Source organism: Dromiciops gliroides, chromosome 2, assembly GCF_019393635.1.
Source record: "Dromiciops gliroides isolate mDroGli1 chromosome 2, mDroGli1.pri, whole genome shotgun sequence".
In the NCBI taxonomy this organism is placed as follows: Eukaryota; Metazoa; Chordata; class Mammalia; order Microbiotheria; family Microbiotheriidae; genus Dromiciops; species Dromiciops gliroides.
In genome coordinates, this window is record NC_057862.1 from 238,391,531 (window position 1) to 238,410,060 (window position 18,530).

The window sequence follows — 18,530 nt, forward strand, 5'->3', positions numbered from 1 at the left end:
TGGCCCTGGATTCAGGAGGACCTGAGTTCAAATCCAGCCTCAGACACTTAACACTTACTAGCTGTGTGACCCTGGGCAAGTCACTTAACCTCAATTGCCCAGCAAAAAAAAAAAAAAGTTAAAAAAGTTAAAAAAAATAAAAATTGATGTTAAAATTTGTTTTTACATATATTTTGGAAAATAAAATTCTATTCAATAAAAAAAAAAAGGCAAAACTGGTATGAGCCAAACTACCAATTGATCAAAGAATAGAATCATCATGGAGCCCTATCAGAGGCTGATGGGGAAGGTGAGAAAGGGCAAATTTGTGTTCCAACTTCCTCTTCTTCTTCCTTGATCTTCTGATCTTCCAGTTTGGTAAGAAATTTTTTTTCCTATTTCCACATGTGCCTGTCTCTTTAAATTGTGTTTCTCTTTACGGCTAAGCACTTAGGTTAAGTACCTGATTTAACTCTTAAGTACTCTTAGCCTCCTATTCTCAAGTCTTGCTCCTTTTTATAAAATGGACCAGGGTCTGTGGGACCAAAAAAGCCTTCTAAATTTTACCCTTCCAAGCTTGTTCTCCTGGCTTTTCAACCAGGTCAAGATTGACCTCGTGTTTAAGTTCTATTCTTATGGGTTTGAACGTTCTATTCCTATTTTAATTTTTATTCTTAGTTTCCTTTGTGTTATAGTGAGAAAAATTTTTAATTACAAAAAGGGGATTGATGATACTACAGAAATACACTAAGAAATTTGCAAATTACAGAAAGGGGGTGGAAGATAGTATATTTTTTTAAACTTTATTTAAAAATTTTATTTATGGAATAAACAAGCATTTCTATAACATGGTATAAAAAAAGAGATGGTTGCCTATGAAACTAAATCTACTATATACAACTTGCTATTCCTTTCAAATCAACAAAATTATCATTAATTTTTTCTCCCCCCTGCACTAGAGATGTCTACCATTAAACACAAATATGTTGTGTGTGTGTGTATATATATACGTATGTATATACACACACACACACACACACATATACACACACCCAAAGTAACCAAAAGACATAAGACATCTCTCATGTGTGTGTGTGTTTGTGCATTTATAATAGTAAAAATAACTTATTTGCCCTTTCTCACCTTCCCCTCCAGCCTCTGATAGGACTCTACGATGATTCTATTCTTTGATCAATTGGTAGTTTGGCTCATACCAGTTTTGCCTCTTTTTTTCTTGAATAGAATTTTATTTTCCACAATATATGTAAAAACAAATTTTAACATCAATTTTTAAAAAATTTGTGTTCCAACTTCTCTTCCTTCTCCATTCCCACCCCCACCCACTAGAACTCAATTATTTCAAAGTAAGTTATACATGAGTAGTCATGGAAAACATTCCCACATTAGCTAGGTTGTGAGAGAAAATCGCAGCATGGGACTCTCATAAGCTACCAATTTAGCCAAGCATGACAAAAGCAAGGTTTATCAAACTGTGTTTTATGTAGCATAAAAAATATTCTAGCTTACTGGAAAACAAATGGTTAGAGAATGGATCTTTTGATTACTTAACACTGAACAATTTACAAATAATCCTGCACTTTGAGTCTCCCAAAGATTTAATTTATTGGGACCTGTGGAATAAAGCCAGTAAGTTTATACAGGAATTTACATAGGAGAAGGCAGCTTTTTCAAATTCTCATGCTAAGAGTTTCTCTTATTTTGCATGCCTGGAAGCAATGCCCCAACCACATCTAGAAGCATCAGGGGAGGGGAAACCAGGCCTGAGTTTGAAACCAAGCCTGATTCAAATTACCCTAGTTCCTCCCTTCCTCTCAGGACCCCACCTCCTCCGCCTCCTCTGGCAACACCTCCTACTCCTCCCATGGCCAAGCTCCTTGATCCTCCTGCCAGGGAAGTCAAGAGATCTTTCTCAGGTCCTGATCTTGCACATGCACACCCTTCTCTACCTGCATTTCCAGCAAACAGCATACCCCAGCTAAACTGTGATTCTGACTTGACCTGCTGTGGTTCTCCCAAACCAACCCTAGAAAACCCTTTAAATCCCAGATATGCTCGTTTTGTTCATAATTTTGTTAACCTACTTTTGTCTTTAATTAGTAACCTTATAAAGCATTTATATTATGAAAGGACCAACAGAGAAAATAGAGGGGTTAAAGAAGACAAACTTAAGCTGAATAAAAATGACAATCATCATCATATTTCAAGAAGACATATTTTGCAAAAATGTAGAAGTAAACAGCAAGGTATTAATATGAGTATTGGGGATTTTAGATATTGGAGTCAAAAGTGTTCTAAATTCTCTCAGAAAAATAATGTCAGTTCAGAGCTTAAATAGAATTTCTATGCTATTACATCTACATTTTGAAATTAACAGTATGAGTTTATTTTCATAGAGATTTTCATGCTTTTAAGATTGTGTTTTATACTTAGTTTAAAAAAAGGGGAGAATATTTGTAAAAGCTTTTTATAGTCATGTGATCAAGTTTATATTTTGTAATACTTTTATTAATATTAAGTTCATATTCATTTAGATTTCCCTAGTTTGAATTTCATTGTCTTTCATTCTTCTATGTGTATTTTGTTATATTCATTTATCTCTATTTTTGAAACAATGCAAGATGGTTTTGATTTCATAATATAATGTTAATTCTGGGAGTATTGTGCTCCCATATTCTGAGTTGTTTGTTTTTGTTATTTTTTTCTCTCAACTGATTAGATTATTTGATCAAACTTTATAAAGCATTTTCCTGGCAAATTGGTTGCCATGGCAAGTGTAAATTGATTCTAGAAGTATTATTTTTGATAAACATATTCAAAAAAAGAGGCAAAAGGGGGCAGCTAGGTGGTGCAGTGGATAAAGCACTGGCCCTGAATTCCGGAGTACCTGAGTTCAAATCCGGCCTCAGACACTTGACACTTACTAGCTGTGTGACCCTGGGCAAGTCACTTAACCCCCATTGCCCCGCAAAAAAAAAAAAAAAAAGAGGGGAACATTTGTAAAAGTTTTATTTTTTCAAAAAAAGTTTTCTTTAAGATTGTGTTGTGGGGCATCTAGGTGGTGCAGTGGATAGAGCACCGGCCCTGGAGTCAGGAGTACCTGAGTTCAAATCCGGCCTCAGACACTTAACACTTACTAGCTGTGTGACCCTGGGCAAGTCACTTAACCCCCATTGCCTCACTAAAAAAAAAACAAAAACAAAACAAAACAAAAAAACACAACACAATCTTTTTTTTTTTTTTAAAGTGAGGCAGTGGGGGTTAAGTGACTTGCCCAGGGTCACACAGCTAGTAAGTGTTAAGTGTCTGAGGCCAGATTTGAACTCAGGTACTCCTGACTCCAGGGCCAGTGCTCTATCCACTGTGCCACCTAGCTGCCCCCGTGTTGTGTTTTAACTTGTGTTTAAATATGTTCTGATTTTTCACAAAAGCAATTTGTATACTTAATAAAAAAAGGTATTATTTGAAATTATTGCATAATTGTATATTATATTTTGAGTCCAAGTACATTCACATTTTTTGTGATCATTATTATCCTCAATTTTTAAATCCATATGAGACTTGGATTAGGGGAACTTATCATTTAAGATATTAATTGCCTTCATTCTGAATTATCAGATGCTAGTTGGCCAGGATGCCATCTGATCACAAGAGGAATACATGCAAGAGCAGACATTGAACATGAAGTCAAGGTATGGCCGAGGGAATGGCTTTTGACAAATGTTGAGGTTGGTTTCTCTTGGTTGAATTTTTTCCCACAATATTGTACAGAAGGCTGGAAGTTTTCATCCTACTCATCTCATTCTACACCTAGCTTCTATGCCCTTTCCTATTTGCCTAATGCTATGGACGTCTCAATCCCATGCATCTGTGTGACTCAGTTTCCTCCAATATGTTCAGTGGCATGGACGTATATTCCATCCACCTATTTTTAAGCCTGGCATACTGCATGGGCAGTATATACTGCTCAAGTGTGGGAATGCTCATAGCCCATCATTTCTCTGTTCTTTTATGGTAACCCCCATAATTATCTCAGGTGTCATGATAAATACAGTATTGAATTTGGCCTTGACATCTGTTACCAATTATATTAGATTTTTAATTTCTCATAATGGCATGAGGATAATTAGGCAGATGATACAAAAAGTGATAAAACAAAGATAAAAATTATTTTTAAAATTAATATCGCAATTGTCTTCTCAATTTACCCTCCACAAGGGGGGACTGTAGTAATATTAAGTTTTAGAGAATGTTTCAATTTTTGTTTTATTATATGTTTCATGTATAACAACTAAGATTCTGAATTCCCTTAGACATGTTTTTGAGAACTCTCATTGTTTGATTTGATTATTGACAAAGCTATTTTAAAGTTGTGTTAAGTTCAATTTTGTAGGAAAGTTTCCTGTCTGATTACCAGCATCCACATGTCAACCCCTGAAAAGACTTCCATTTCACGACTACCCCCAGAGGACATCCCAAGAATCATCTGAGAAAAGACTTTCAAAGACTTTAAATGAACAGTTTTGTTTTGTTGATTTTTATTCCCATCTGTTGTTATGTACACCATTTGTAATATGTATTCTCTGCAGAGGCCCTCCCTCTACAGGCCAGTATCAAAGCGCTGGTTCATGAGGGACCGCCCCTCTGGACAAAATTTCCCCTTTCTCCCTTTCCTATATTGTTATTAACATATTGTTTGTTAGCATAGGGTATTCTGTTATTTTTGACTGTTTCATCAAGGAAACACTACAGTGTTCCTTGAAGAAACAAAGGAGGGACTGTAATGATTAGAATGATGCCACCTGCTGGAGAGCTACCGTAGGAAAGCTCCACCATGAGGAGAAGGCATCTGAGGGCAAGCCATGTGGTCAGTTCCTCGGCATCAGGAAGTGAGATTTGCTTGTGGGTACTGTCTATCAAAGCTACCAGCCAATCAACTTGAGGAACCTCCCATTTCTGGGAGGAGGAGACAAAGTAGGAAGCAGATGCTGGTGGAGGGGTTCTTCCTCTTTTTGTTCCTGACTTCACCATGGTGGGTAGGATGATGGGGTCTCTTAGAAAGAGTTAGATTTTTACCTTTTTCTCTTATCCTAATAAATACTTTAATAAATACTTAAACACTTAAATATTCTTGCAAAAGCTTATAATTTATTGGTGACCACTCATTAGATTTTAGATAGTATAGCTAGAATTTTAGCCCCTTACATGGTCCTGACTTTTGGACAGAACATCAGACATCCTGGAAGAATAGCTTGGTGGAGTAAAGATATCAGGCCCAAACTCCCTTGCTTTCTCACACACATTCCTCAATGTTGGCAGAATTCCCTGAGCAGGAAAGATAGGTTTTTTAATTTAACCCATTATGATCCAACTGAACTCTGAACCAAGTTAAGACAAAGAACCATAACTTAAGCAGTTACAGGACAAAAGCAGATCCAGGGCAAAATCAATTACTTGTAAATAGGATCAATAAGACAATGCTACAGGATCAATTCTTCTTCTTTTAATTATTTTAATTTTAATTTTTTTAAAAAGCTGAGACAATTTATTTTTTGTCCTTTTTTTTCTCTTTCTTTTTTTTTTCAGGGCAATGAGGATTAAGTGACTTGCCTAGGGTCACACAGCTAGTGAGTATCAAGTGTCTGGGGCCAGATTTGAACTCAGGTCCTCTTGAATCCACAGCCAGTGCTTTATCCACTGTGCCACCTAGCCGCCCCCTAATTTACTTTTTGTCCTGTGCAGTTTTCATTTTTGATTTCTTGAAATATAGCTCTGAAAAGATAGGTTTTTACTTGACAATGCCTTTAAACCCAGATCACTCTGGCTTTCACCAAATGGCCAATAATAACCCCAACCCAAAACTCTGTGGCTTCATTGTTTAGGTTTTGATGGCTTTGAAAAAATAGCAATTGTGCTCTGTTTAGACCAGAAACTGTGAGAGTCTTCCCCTCCTAGACTGATATCTTTGTAATGGTAAATTGGAATATCTTTTGTCTCAACTCCTACCTAGCCCTTAGTCATTAAACAGCTCTGGCCTCAGACAAACTGAAACCTGGGAAAGACTTTAATTTAGAAAGGCCAAGGTCACCCACTGCATCCTGGACCTTGCCAGTCATTTTGACCTTTGTCTGCCACTAGACTTCAATGACGCTGGAGGAGAGAATGAGGCAGATGACTTTGCACAGCTCTGCCTCACTGAGACCCAATTCAAAAGCAAGTCAAGGGGGCAGCTAGGTGGTGCAGTGGATAAAGCACTGGCCCTGGATTCAGGAGGACCTGAGTTCAAATATAACCTCAGACACTTGACACTTACTAGCTGTGTGACCCTGGGCAAGCCACTTAACCCTCATTGCCCTGCAAAAAAAAAAAGAAAAAAAGAAAAAAGAAAGTCAAGACATCACCCTCCTGATGTTGTTGATTCCCTTTGGGAATGAAATCTTCTCTCAGAAGATTGGTAACATGCATCAACAACAAGAACTGGAACAATTTTAATCTTCTTAGTCTGAGGTCACATTTGAACTCAAGTCTTCCTTACTCCACATCCAGTGCTCTATTCATCCCAACCCCCTAGCTGCCACCATCATGATTGCCCTTTCAGATGTCTGGATCTCCATGGCTATACTGCCCAAGTGTGGGAAATCCTTTTCTCTCATCTCCTCAGCTGAGACAAGGTTGGAATCTGCAAGAGGGGCTTTTTCTATGGAATTAAGGGAAAAACAAAACAAAGAAAATATAAAAGCATTGACCAAAATTGGTTTACAGAGTGAACATTCCTTAACTGATCTCCAGCCACACATGAATTGGCTTGGCTAATATGCAACTTACTAGGTACGTGTTCCCAGAGCCTATGGGAAAGGCACTCTCTACTGAGAGCTAAAAAAAATGTTGACCTTGGAGTTAGAAGAACTATTTTAAACCCAGGCTCTACCTTTTATAAGTGATGCTAAACAGAGCCTTAGAGGTCATTTATTCCAACCCCTTGTTTGACAGGTGAGGAAATTAAGTTACATAGAGAATAAGTCCCATATTCAGTCTTCCAGATGATTCATAGATCTAGATTTCCAACCCTAGTCTTTCTTTTTCTTTTCTTTCTTTCTTTCTTTCTTTCTTTCTTTCTTTCTTTCTTTCTTTCTTTCTTTCTTTCTTTCTTTCTTTCTTTCTTTCTTTCTTTCTTTCTTTCTTTCTTTCTTTCTTTCTTTCTTTCTTTCTTTTGCAGGGCAATGAGGGTTAAGTGACTTGCCCAGGGTTACACAACTAGTAAGTGTCAAGTGTCTGAGGTCGGATTTGAACTCGTCCTCCTGAATCCACAGCTGGTGCTTTATCCACTGCGCCACCTAGCTGCTCCCCAACCCTAGTCTTTCCCTTCAGTTCCCACCTCACCAACAGCCTTTTGGATATCTTGTTGGATGTTCTATAGGTATCTCGAACACAGTGTCTCCAAACAGAACTCATGATCTTTCATTATAATTAAAGACAGCAATTCATCCTGCCATTACCCAATTTATGAGTATGTCCTTTGTTTCCAGTTCCTCCCTACAACAAAAGAGAGTGACTATAAATATTTTTATTATGATTTCTACTTTTTCATTTTTGATATTGTCAATTTGGTTTTTCTGTTTTCTCTTTTCAAAAAAATCAAACTGGTTATTAGTTTCTGTTTTATTGGTTGGGGTTTTTTTTAGTACAGTTTCTAGTTTGATTTCTCAATTAAATATTTTTTCTCTTCATTTTGTTAATTCTTTGATTTTCAAGCTTTGTATTTTGTTATTTAGTTGGGTTTTTTAATTTGTTAGTTTTCTAGGGCTTTTTGTTTTTAGTTGCATGTCCAACTTATTCTTCTATCCTTTTTTTTAAACGAAAGTACTTGGATATACTCATTTCCCCTTTATGACTGTTTTTGGTCTTCCCAAATATTTAGGAATGTTTGATGACATTTTTTATTGTTTATATGATTTGCTGTTTGAGCCTTAAATTTTAGATTTAAATTATCTAATCTACAATTAATTTTTAATCCTTCCTTTAAAATTTTTTTAAAAATCTGAACTTAACCTCCAAAAAGAGCAGTTATACCTATAGATATACAGATACACATATATAAATGCGTGTATATAATATATATGTATGTAGGTATGTGTGTATATCTATGCATGTATGCATGTGTACATATGTATGCATTTATATGTATATATTTGTGTGTATATCAGAACATAAGAGGAATATATATAAAATCAGGAATTTCTATTTCATAAAAAAAGGATGTAATAAATTCCACACATCATTTTCAAACTATTTGGCTTATGTATGCTTCCTTCTGAAAATCTTTCTGTCCTTTTTTGGGCATTAAAAAAAGTTTCAATGACTGTGTGTGTGTTTGTGTGTATCACCATTCTTATCTCTCTTCCTTCTATCCCAAATTAGAAACTGAGAGAAAGGGGGAAAACATCTTTGTAACAAATCAACAAATACAAAAATTTAATCAATATGGTGTCCATGTCAAAAATGTTTTAGCTCTCCTCCTTGAATAAAATAGAAAGTTGGTAACGTGCATCAAGCTGGAAATATGGTTGGTCACTGCATTCATCAGAATTTTAAAGTTTTCTAGTGTTCTTTTTTTTCCTTTACTGTGGTGCTTTATCCCCTTCCTCCATATTTGCATATTCCTCAGATACCTCAATTGTGGAGAATAGCAAGTTTTACCAATACTAATTTCTCCTATACATACTAGTGCATTTCTTTTATTCTTTTCTCTTTCTCCTTTTAAAACCCTCAGAATGAAATCAATCCATCTTCAGGGCCTCAGTTTTCCTAATGTAATTCCCTCAATACACTGACTACATTAAGGTTCTGAAGGGAAACTTGACTCTTCTCGCCCATAAGGATGTTAGTACTACATTATATTAACTTCCATTTACAAAAAATAAATGTACTTTGGGACAGCCGGGTGGTTCGGTGGATAGAGCACCAGCCCTAGAGTCAGGAGTACCTGAGTTCAAATCTGATCTCAGACACCTGACACTTACTAGCTGTGTGACCTTGGGCAAGTCATTTGACCCCAATTGCCTCACCAAAAAAAAAAAAAAGTAACAATAAAATAAATGTACTTTTCTAGATTTCCCTTATTTTGTTTTTTTGTTTTTGCAGGGCAATGAGGGTTAAGTGACTTGTCCAGGGTCACACAGCTAGTAAGTGTCAAGTGTCAGAGCCTGGATTTGAACTCAGGTCCTCCTAAATCCAAGGCTGGTACTTTATCCACTGCACCACCTAGCTGCCCCATCCCTTATTTTATATTTCAAAGTTCCTACTCTGCTTTTGTGCTTTTCACTGGAAATGCTTGAAAATCCTCTATTCAATTAAAGATCCATTTTTCCCCTTGTTCCATTATATTTAGTTTGGCAGAGTTACTTTTGGTTGTAAGCTTATATATATATAATTTTTTTTTTGTGAGGCAATTGGGGTTAAGTGACCTGCCCAGGGTCACACAGCTAGTAAGTTTTAAGTGTCTGAGGCCAGATTTGAACTCAGGTACTCCTGACTCCAGGGCCGGTGCTCTATCCACTGCACCACCTAGCTGCCCCATAAGCTTATATATTTTACCTTTTGGTATATTGTATTTCAAGGTTATCACTCATTGATAGTAGAAGCTTATAGGTCTTGTGTGATCCTGACTGTGTTTCCTTGGTGCTTGAATTGTTTCTGAATATAAATGATGTATTGAATACTCAATACATCATTTATATACCATAATGGAATATAAATAGTCATTGGTTCAGGGACCAAAAACAAAAGATACAAACACAAATGGAGATGTAAAAATGAAATCCTAAATAATGAGTGGGTCAAAGAACATGTACTAGAAACAATTAATAACACTTTAAAGAAAATGAGGGGGCAGCTGGTGGCACAATGGATTAAGCACCGGCCCTGGATTCAGGAGGACCTGAGTTCAAATCTGACCTCAGACACTTGACACTTACTAGCTGTGTGACCCTGGGCAAGTCAATTAACTGTCACTCCCCCCCCCCCCCCAGCCAAAAAAAGAGAATGATGAAACAACATACCAAAATTCAAAATTTCTGGGATGAAGCTAAAGTAGTCCTCTAGGGGAAAAATCATAGCCATATATCGAAATTTTAAAAGAGATGATTTATGAATATGTATTTTTAAAAATTAGAAAGCTAATAAACAAACCAAAAATAAGCACAAAAGAGGAGACATTAAAGATTAGAGGGAAAATTAAAATGTTGGAAACAAAAAGCCCTATAGAAATGATAAAACTAAAAGTTGGATTTTTAACTCATTTTCCCAGCCTTATTTCTTGAATTATGACTTAATGCAAGAGCCAGGCTCTGCCCATTCCCACACCGTCGGATGGTTTGGTCAGGTTCTGTTTGTTTCTGAATTCAATTTCCTGAATTCCTTCTGCTGGCTTCCATTTGCACTCAAGAGTGTTGGCATGGGGGGCAGCTAGGTGGCTCAGTGGATGAAGCACTGGCCCTGGATTCAGGAGGACCTGAGTTCAAATCCGGCCTGAGACACCTGACACTTACTAGCTGTGTGACCCTGGGCAAGTCACTTAACCCTCATTGCCCCACAAAAAATAAAAATAAACAGATAGATAGATCAACAGATAGATAGATGGATGGATGGATAGATAGATGAATGAATGAATGAATAAATAGATAAATGAGACACTTCTTGACATGCTTCAGTGTCTAAGATCAGAATTCTATGGTCAGCTGTCTCTGATCAGAGAACAGAGTGATTTTCTGTGCTCCTTGAATATTCCTTGATCAGGATCCTGGGTGTGATAGAGGTCCTCTTTGATGGAAATGCTGGGTGGTCTTTTGTCCCTCCTGGGGGCTCCCAAGATCAGGAGACTTGGTTATTTTTGTATTCCCTGGGGCCTCCTTGACCAGGAGGCTGGTGATCTCTGTCTCCTTTGGGGTCTCTTTGATCAGGAGGAGGCTGGCTGTTCTCTTCACTCCCTGAGCCTCTCTTGATCAGGAAGCCTGGTGGTCTCTATTTCTCTTAGAGTTCTCCCTATCACAGAGTCAGATGATAGGATTTGGGCTTCCATGACTGGGGATATACAATGATCTTCCCCATCCATGCTTGCCCATCCTATGTGATTCTTGTCCATGGTCTTCCAAGAATTCGTCACAGAGGATCTCTCAAACACCCTGGAGGCCTTCCTCACTCTCTCTCAACATTCCACCACAGAGGCAGCTAGGTGATACAGTGGATAGAGCACTGGGCCTGAAGTCAGGAAAACCTAAGTTCAAATCCTGCCTCAGACACTTAGTAGCTATATGACCTTGGTAAGACACTTATCCTCTGTTTTTCTCAGTTTCCTTCACTGTAACATGGGGATTATAATAGTACCTACTTCACAGAGTGGTTGTGAGGATCAAATATTTGTAAAGTACTTGGTATAGTGTCCGGCACACAGCATGGCATTACATAAATGCCTGTTACTATCATCAACAGGGTACTTTTGGAGCACTCTGGTTGTCCATCCCTCAATCTTTCCCATCATATCTTCCTATCATGCAACTGCTTAGTGGTATCATTTACTCCTGTACTTCTTCAGAGTTCCTTGATGTTTATATATTGAGCCTCTCAATTGCCCCCTGTGCAATGCACATATTCAGGTCTTCAAAGGCAGTGACTGCATTTCATATCTCACTGTAATATAGGAACACTAGAAAGTATTAGTATTCTTTTTTTTTGTGGAGCAAAGAGGGTTAAGTGACTTGCCCAGGGTCACACAGCTAGTAGGTGTCAAGGTCGGATTTAAACTCAGGTCCTCCTGAATCCAGGGCCAGTGCTTTATCCACTGCACCACCTAGCTGCCCCCTAGAAAGTATTAATTTGTTTGGGTTTTTTTGTGAGGCAATTGGGGTTAAGTGACTTGCCCAGGGTCACAAGCTAGTAAATGTTAAGTGTCTGCGACCGGATTTGAACTCAGGTCCTCCTCAATCCAGGGCCAGTGCTTTACCCACTGTGCCACCTAGCTGCCCCTAGAAAGTATTAATATTGAAAAAAGGTGCCTTTGCTTTTGTGGGAAGCTTCAAATCGGTAAAAGAGCCCTGAAAATTCCTGAAAGAAAAATCCAGCCCATTCTCCTCCTCCTACTCAACTCTGGAATCAATGCTTATCTGTCTTGTCTGTCCCAGATATGGTGATTGATTGTTATCCTTCATTCTCGAAGAGAACCAAAATGACATCACTATGTTGTACAGTGTGTCTAGCTGTGGCTGATCAGAATAACATGAACTTGGAAGGCTCTACCACAGGTCAGGCACAAATAGTTCATATGAACATTTAGAGTGGAGGTGTCTCTAAATTTGCACAAATATAGCTCTATAGAGTATCCATCCAAATGCATGTTGACATCTGAACAACTGGCATTCTTCATCTATTTCATCTTTCCTTTGTGGAAAGACAAGTCAAAGTTCTTTGAGTCATTACATATCTCTTGCAGGAGTTTTTGCAATGTTCTGGGCTTATCTCTGTTAAACAAAAGTGGAATTAACTGCATACTGGACTCCTTTGGGTCTAGTGCTTCTGGAAAATATGGCAACCCAAGAAGACAAATTAAGTTGGTTTCAGGGTCACATCTGCAATCAACGCAACAACATTGGCCATGATGAGGCATCAGAGTAGTACTTTATAGAGGTAAATAGGCAATAACTAGAAAAATTCCCATGAGGGTTAAGTGATTTGCCCAGGGTCACACAAGTAGTAAGTGTCAAGTGTATCTGAGGCTGGATTTGAACTCAGGTCCTCCTGAATTCAGGGCTGGTGCTTTATCCACTGTACCACCCAGCTAGTCCCCCTTTATGCTCCTTTTAGAAGCACAATTTGGCCCAATCTCCTAAACCTTTTCCAGTGGCGGTACTATGCTATTAACCATCTGTGTTCATAACCATTGCCCCAAGGCACCACAACATTCTCAATAATCAAATAAAAAATAAACCAGGTTATTATGCTCTCCTTAGGAAAGTGACTGAATATCACATGACAAGGTAGAGCAGGGTAAGGATGACCAGATTATCAGAAGACCTGGGTGCAAGTGTTGGATCTCTGGATCTCAGTTTCTTCAACTGTAAAATAAGAGGACTGGATCAGATGATAACTAGAGAATCTTCTTCTTGGAGAATGGCAGTTCTCCAATCAGAACTGCTCAGATTTCTTTGGTATGAACCTTTCCATAGAGAAGAGAAGGCACTTCTAATCCATTTAATACGCACTTATTAAAATAATAAGTGTAAAGGCAGGGGGGGGGTAGGGGGGTTGCGGGGGAAGAGGAAGGAAAGGTAAAAGCATTTATATAGCACCTTCTATATGCCAGGCACATTGCTAAATACTTTAAAAGTAGCACTTATGGGGGGAGGGGCAGCTAGGTGGCACAATGGATAAAGCAAGCACTAGCCCTGGATTCAAGAGGACCTGAGTTCAAATCCAGCCTCAGATACACTTGACACTTACTAGCTGTGTGACCCTGGGCAAATCACTTAACCCTCATTGCCCCGAAAGAAAGAAAGAAAGAAAACTAGCATTTACAAACTTATTTTATAATAATTTAATTTATAATTATTTAAACTTCTTTACACTTATTTGAATCTCATAACAACCCTGCAGAGATAGGTGCTATTATTATCCTCCTTTTTCAGATGAGCAAACTGAGGCAGACAAAGGTTAAGTGACTTGCCATGGGTCACACAGCTAGTAGCTTCCTGAGGCTGGATTTCAACTCAATACTTCCTGACTCCAGGGCTAACACTCTTATCTACTGCATCACCAGCTGCCTTTACTATATATGAAGTACTGTATTAGATTCTAGGATTATAAATACAAGCCAAAAATAGTCCCTTTCCCTTAAAGAACTTGTATTCCACAGATTATATACGTTTACCTAGATAAGTATATGCATGATCACCTCTTGCCTAGACTATTATGATAGTCTTCCTGCCTCCAGGATCTCCCCTGAAAGCCACCAAAGTGAAACTCAGGTCTGACCATGTGTGTCACTTCCCTTCTCAAGAAGTTCCAGTGGCTCTCCATTTCTTCTACAATCAATATAACCCTCCACAACCTGGCTCTAGCCCATCTTTTAATTTTATTTTTATTTTGTTTGTTTGCTGGGTAATTAGGGTTAAGTGACATGCCCAGGGTCACACAGCTAGTAAGTGTCAAGTGTCTGAGGTCAGATTTGCATTCAGGTCCCCCTGACTCCAGTGCCAGTGCTCTATCCACTACACCACTTAGCTGTCTCCCATCTTTTTAGACTTAGTACACAAGATTCAGCATTACTCAGTGCACTCAAATTGACCTTCCTGCTGTTCCTTACCCAATACATCTATCTCCTCAGTTTCATGACTTTGAAGTCCCACATACCTGGAGTGTGTATTCCCTCCTCCCTTCTGCCCTCTAAGTATATAAATTCCTTCAAATTCCTTTCCTACATAAGGCTTTTCCTGATTCCTAGTAGCTAACTGGTGCTTCCCCTATTCACCCTAAAATTATATTTACCTTGTATTTGCTTTTTATTTTTTCCCCCTTGGTAGTATTTTATTTTATTTTCCAATTACAGAGATTGTTTTCGACATTCATTTTTGGTAAGATTTTGAGTTTCCAAATTTTTCTCCCTCCCTCCTTGTATTTGATTTTTATGGGCTGCTAGATGGCAGAGTGGAAGATTTGCTTGGCCTGGAGTCAGGAAGACTCATCTTCCTGAGTTCAAATCTGGTCTCAGACACTTAATAGCTTCGTGACCCAGGGCAAGTCACTTAACCCTGTTTTGCCTCAGTTTCCTCATCTGTAAAAATGAGCTGGAGAAGGAAATGGCAAACCACTCCAGTATCTTTGCCAAGAAAACGCAAAATGGTGTTAAAAACGACGTAACAAGAAAAAATTTGCTTTTTATATATTTTCTAATTACCTCTATGTGTATGTGTTGTTTCCCCATGTAAGCTCCTTGAGAGTGGAGTATATTTCATTTTTGTCTTTTTATCTTCTTCACCTTAGCACTTAATAACTCCTCTGAGTTTAAGGAAAAACCCTCTTTTCTACCTGCCATACAGTAAATCTATACTATATTTAGAAAGTGTCAGCACTGCTACTATATTGTTGTCTTGGCTTAGCCATTTGAATGAGATATACTTCAACTGTTGACTTCTTCCTTTGTTCCCACCAAAATAATTGTAGAATTCTATTTTTATAGATCTTATTTGTATCAGTAAACTTAAATATCTATATATTCTATGTTTTGTCACCATAATATTTATCCATCAATTTTTCTTCCTTTGTGTTAGTGATATAAAAATTCCCTCAATTTGTCTCACTTTCCTGATAAAGTCATTTGCTACCTCAATTTTTTCTCCCATCTCTTTGATTTAAACAAATTTTTTTTTTTTTTTGGTGAGGCAATTGGGGTTAAGTGACTTGCCCAGGGTCACACAGCTAGTAAGTGTCAAGTGTCTAAGGACGGATTTGAACTCAGGTCCTCCTTACTCCAGGGCTGGTGCTCTATCCACGTCACCTAGCTGCCCCCAGTCTCTTAGATTAAAAAAAAATACAATTACAACATCCACAGAGAGATAGTTTAACAGCTTCTTTGCCCATTTACTCCTGTAATTCTTTTTTTTATGCCTTTTTTGGGGGGCTGAACTTACTTTAATGTTTCAAGTATTGCGTTTCTCATCACTGGGAGACTCCCTCCAGTGAAACAAAGTACAATTCCTGTATAAAGATGATCTTTGAAAATTACAATGGCTAAAAAACTCATCACTGAAAGGTGAACTCGGTCAAGAGCTTTACCCAGGCTGGTATTTAGACAAGACAAACATGAAGTTAACAGCATCTGATGATGCCTTACCAGTTTGATAGGTTGGCCTAACTTCAATAAATAAATAGTTATGGGTAACAGACAATCACAAATGTTTGCTGAATCCATCTGAGGTCAAGGAACTTGGTTACAGGATAAATGGAAGGGTCTAGTGATGGATTCATGGACTTGTACCTGGGCCTTCAGATTCCCGGTCACAGATCAGAAATCAGGGGATTTAGAATTGGAAAGGACCTTAGACTGATTTCTAAGCCAACTCCTTAGTGCTTCCCCCCATATCCTGAGAAATGTCCATCTCTCCAACACCTCAGTGTTCTTTTAGAATGCCAACGAGACCTTTAGGACTTCGGAATGATAGAACATCCTGCTGAGGAGGATGAGGAGGAAAGAAAGGGCTGGAAGGTGATTTGATGAGAGCACTGGGGCTGGAGGGGCTGGAGGGGCTGGAGGGGCTGGAGGGTTGCTCACCCGGAGGCAGGAAGAGGGTGGCCCGCACGCTGCCCTCTCGCACCGGGATCCTCTTCACCCCCGGCCTCAGGAAGCCTCGCTCGTGGACCACTTGGGCCAGAAGTTCTGTGGGCTTGGGATCGTGCCCCTCGTACACCTCCAGGTCCACGCGGAAGGGGGTCTGCACGTCCCGCTTCACCAGCCGCCAATGGGGCTTCTCGGGCTGCATGGTCCAGAGGAATCCCATAGGCTCCACGCCGCGGTAGCTGCCCCCCAGAGCGGGCGCCCGCGCCAGGTCCAGCTGCCCGCCCGCGTCCGCCTGGTAGCGGGCAGACGACTGGAAGAGCACCCCTTTCTCGTCGCGGAAGGAGGCGCTCAGGGTGACCGGCTGGGCTGGGGCCAGACCGTGCACCGCGATCTCCACCGGCTCATCCCACAAGCAGCGGGACCCTGGAGTCAAGTTCAAGCTCACGGCCGAGGAGGAGGAGGAGGAGGCAGCCCGTTCGGAAGACAGCAGGAAGCTCGTACCGAAGGTTCGAGCCTCCGAGCCTCTAATTAACTTCGGGAGATCGCGGGGGACCCAACTGTCAAAAACGGGGGGCCAAGGGAATTTTGCCAAGTGTCCCCAACGTTTTCTAAGTAACCACGGGCTTCGTATTAAAGCCATGACGATTTCCAAGAAGTTACAATCTGATAAAAGGTTTCTGAGTGAAGGGGGCAGAGGCCTGGTCCCACCTCAAAATAAACTTGACCGACCCGGCTGCAATATCACCCGGCTACACTCCGTAATACCACCAGTCTGTAATAGCACCGAAGTCACCAGACCCTGGCACTGGGAGCGAGGGAGGGAAGGAGGGAGGTGTGAGTCTTACAGAAGAGGATACTTAAATACTATAGCGCTGCTTCCGTACACCCAATCAAATGGGGAAGAGAAGCCAAGGCTCCCCACACGCCGTTCACCCCCAGCCTTAGTTCAGTTTGGTTTGTCCCAGAGTCGAGATTTTTAATAAATCCCTTAAACAGGTTATATACTTACTCCCCCCCCCCAATAAATTGCCAATCCACAAATCAGCAGAAGGTAAAACTTGAACATTTTTTTCATTGTTACCTTAGGGTAGGTATTGTAGGAGAAAACCGTCTACACTGCATTTTAAAGCAATTTGCTTTGCAGAGACATCCAGACCAACAGCTGAACAGAGAACTCTCATTGAATGAAGCTTCAACTCGTACCTTAGAGGGATCTCGAGGCAAAAGATAAACAGCATGGCTTGGAAATGTTCTATATTATACTTTCAGTGAGGAAAACTTAAGGGATTCAGAGTTGGGGTTAAACAAAGCCTCTGACTCTTCCCTCCCTAAGATCTCGACTCCTCATCCTTCAGGAGAACAAGAAGGACGTTGCTTAAATTAGAATTGATAACAGTAGGAAATTAGATTCGCTTCCAATGGCAACTTTGCAGAAAAAAGGAAGAGCCTCAAACACTTAATAACTGTGTGATCCTGAAGGAGTCATTTAACCTGTATCTGCCTCAGTTTGCTCATCCATAAATAGGGATAATAATAATAATACCTACTTCACAGGACTGTTGTAAAGATAGAATCACATAATATTTGTAAAGTATGATAAAAACACATGTGCGTATATGCATGTATTATGGATATATAAGCTAATGTTATTAACAAATTAGAGACCATTCTTTTGATGTAGTCACTCATTCTGGTGTAGGGGGAAACTGAGCCAGAGAGAGGTTAAGTGCCTTGCTCAGGATCAGGCAGCTACTAAGTATCTGATGTAGGATATGAATTCAGGTCTTCCTGCTCTATCTTCTATACCACCTAGCTACCTCTTAAGGGTGGTATGGGAAGCATGGGTATCATTTTTTCTGATTGCTTCCCAGTGCCATCCAGGAGAAATAATCAGAACTGTCCGTGTGGCACCATCTTACACAAACCTCCTTTACATTGGGTCAGTCAGTGCTGTATTCCTTTACCAAATGACTTTGGGTTATTCGCAGTGTTCTTTAGGAAGTAATTGAAAAGGGGAACTGATCTGATTCTTTTATCCACATTACTTCCTATGTTTTGCAGCAATTACCTTTTTTTTTTCTTTTTTGCAGGGCAATGAGGGTTAAGTGACTTGCCCAAGGTCACACAGCTAGTTAAGTGTCAAGTGTCTGAGGCTGGATTTGAACTTGGGTCCTCCTGAATCCAAGGCCAGTGCTTTATCCACTTCACC

At 39.5% G+C, this 18,530-nt stretch overlaps 1 protein-coding gene and 1 long non-coding RNA gene across 2 annotated transcripts in view; one reads left to right on the top strand and one right to left on the bottom strand.

Annotated features, from left to right (window-relative positions):
* LOC122742472 overlaps nucleotides 1-3,929 on the top strand; it is a 17,200-nt gene extending 13,271 nt beyond the window's left edge. The window contains exon 3 of the long non-coding RNA XR_006354920.1: nucleotides 3,616-3,929. This is a non-coding gene — a long non-coding RNA (uncharacterized LOC122742472). The remainder of the gene's footprint in view (nucleotides 1-3,615) is intronic.
* LOC122742470 (acyl-coenzyme A thioesterase 1-like) overlaps nucleotides 1-17,110 on the bottom strand; it is a 24,362-nt gene extending 7,252 nt beyond the window's left edge. Inside the window, exon 1 of the mRNA XM_043986740.1 lies at nucleotides 16,316-17,110. Coding sequence (XP_043842675.1) covers nucleotides 16,316-16,961 — 646 coding nt within the window. The 5' untranslated portion in view covers nucleotides 16,962-17,110. The remainder of the gene's footprint in view (nucleotides 1-16,315) is intronic.
* Between the last annotated feature and the right edge of the window lie 1,420 nt (nucleotides 17,111-18,530).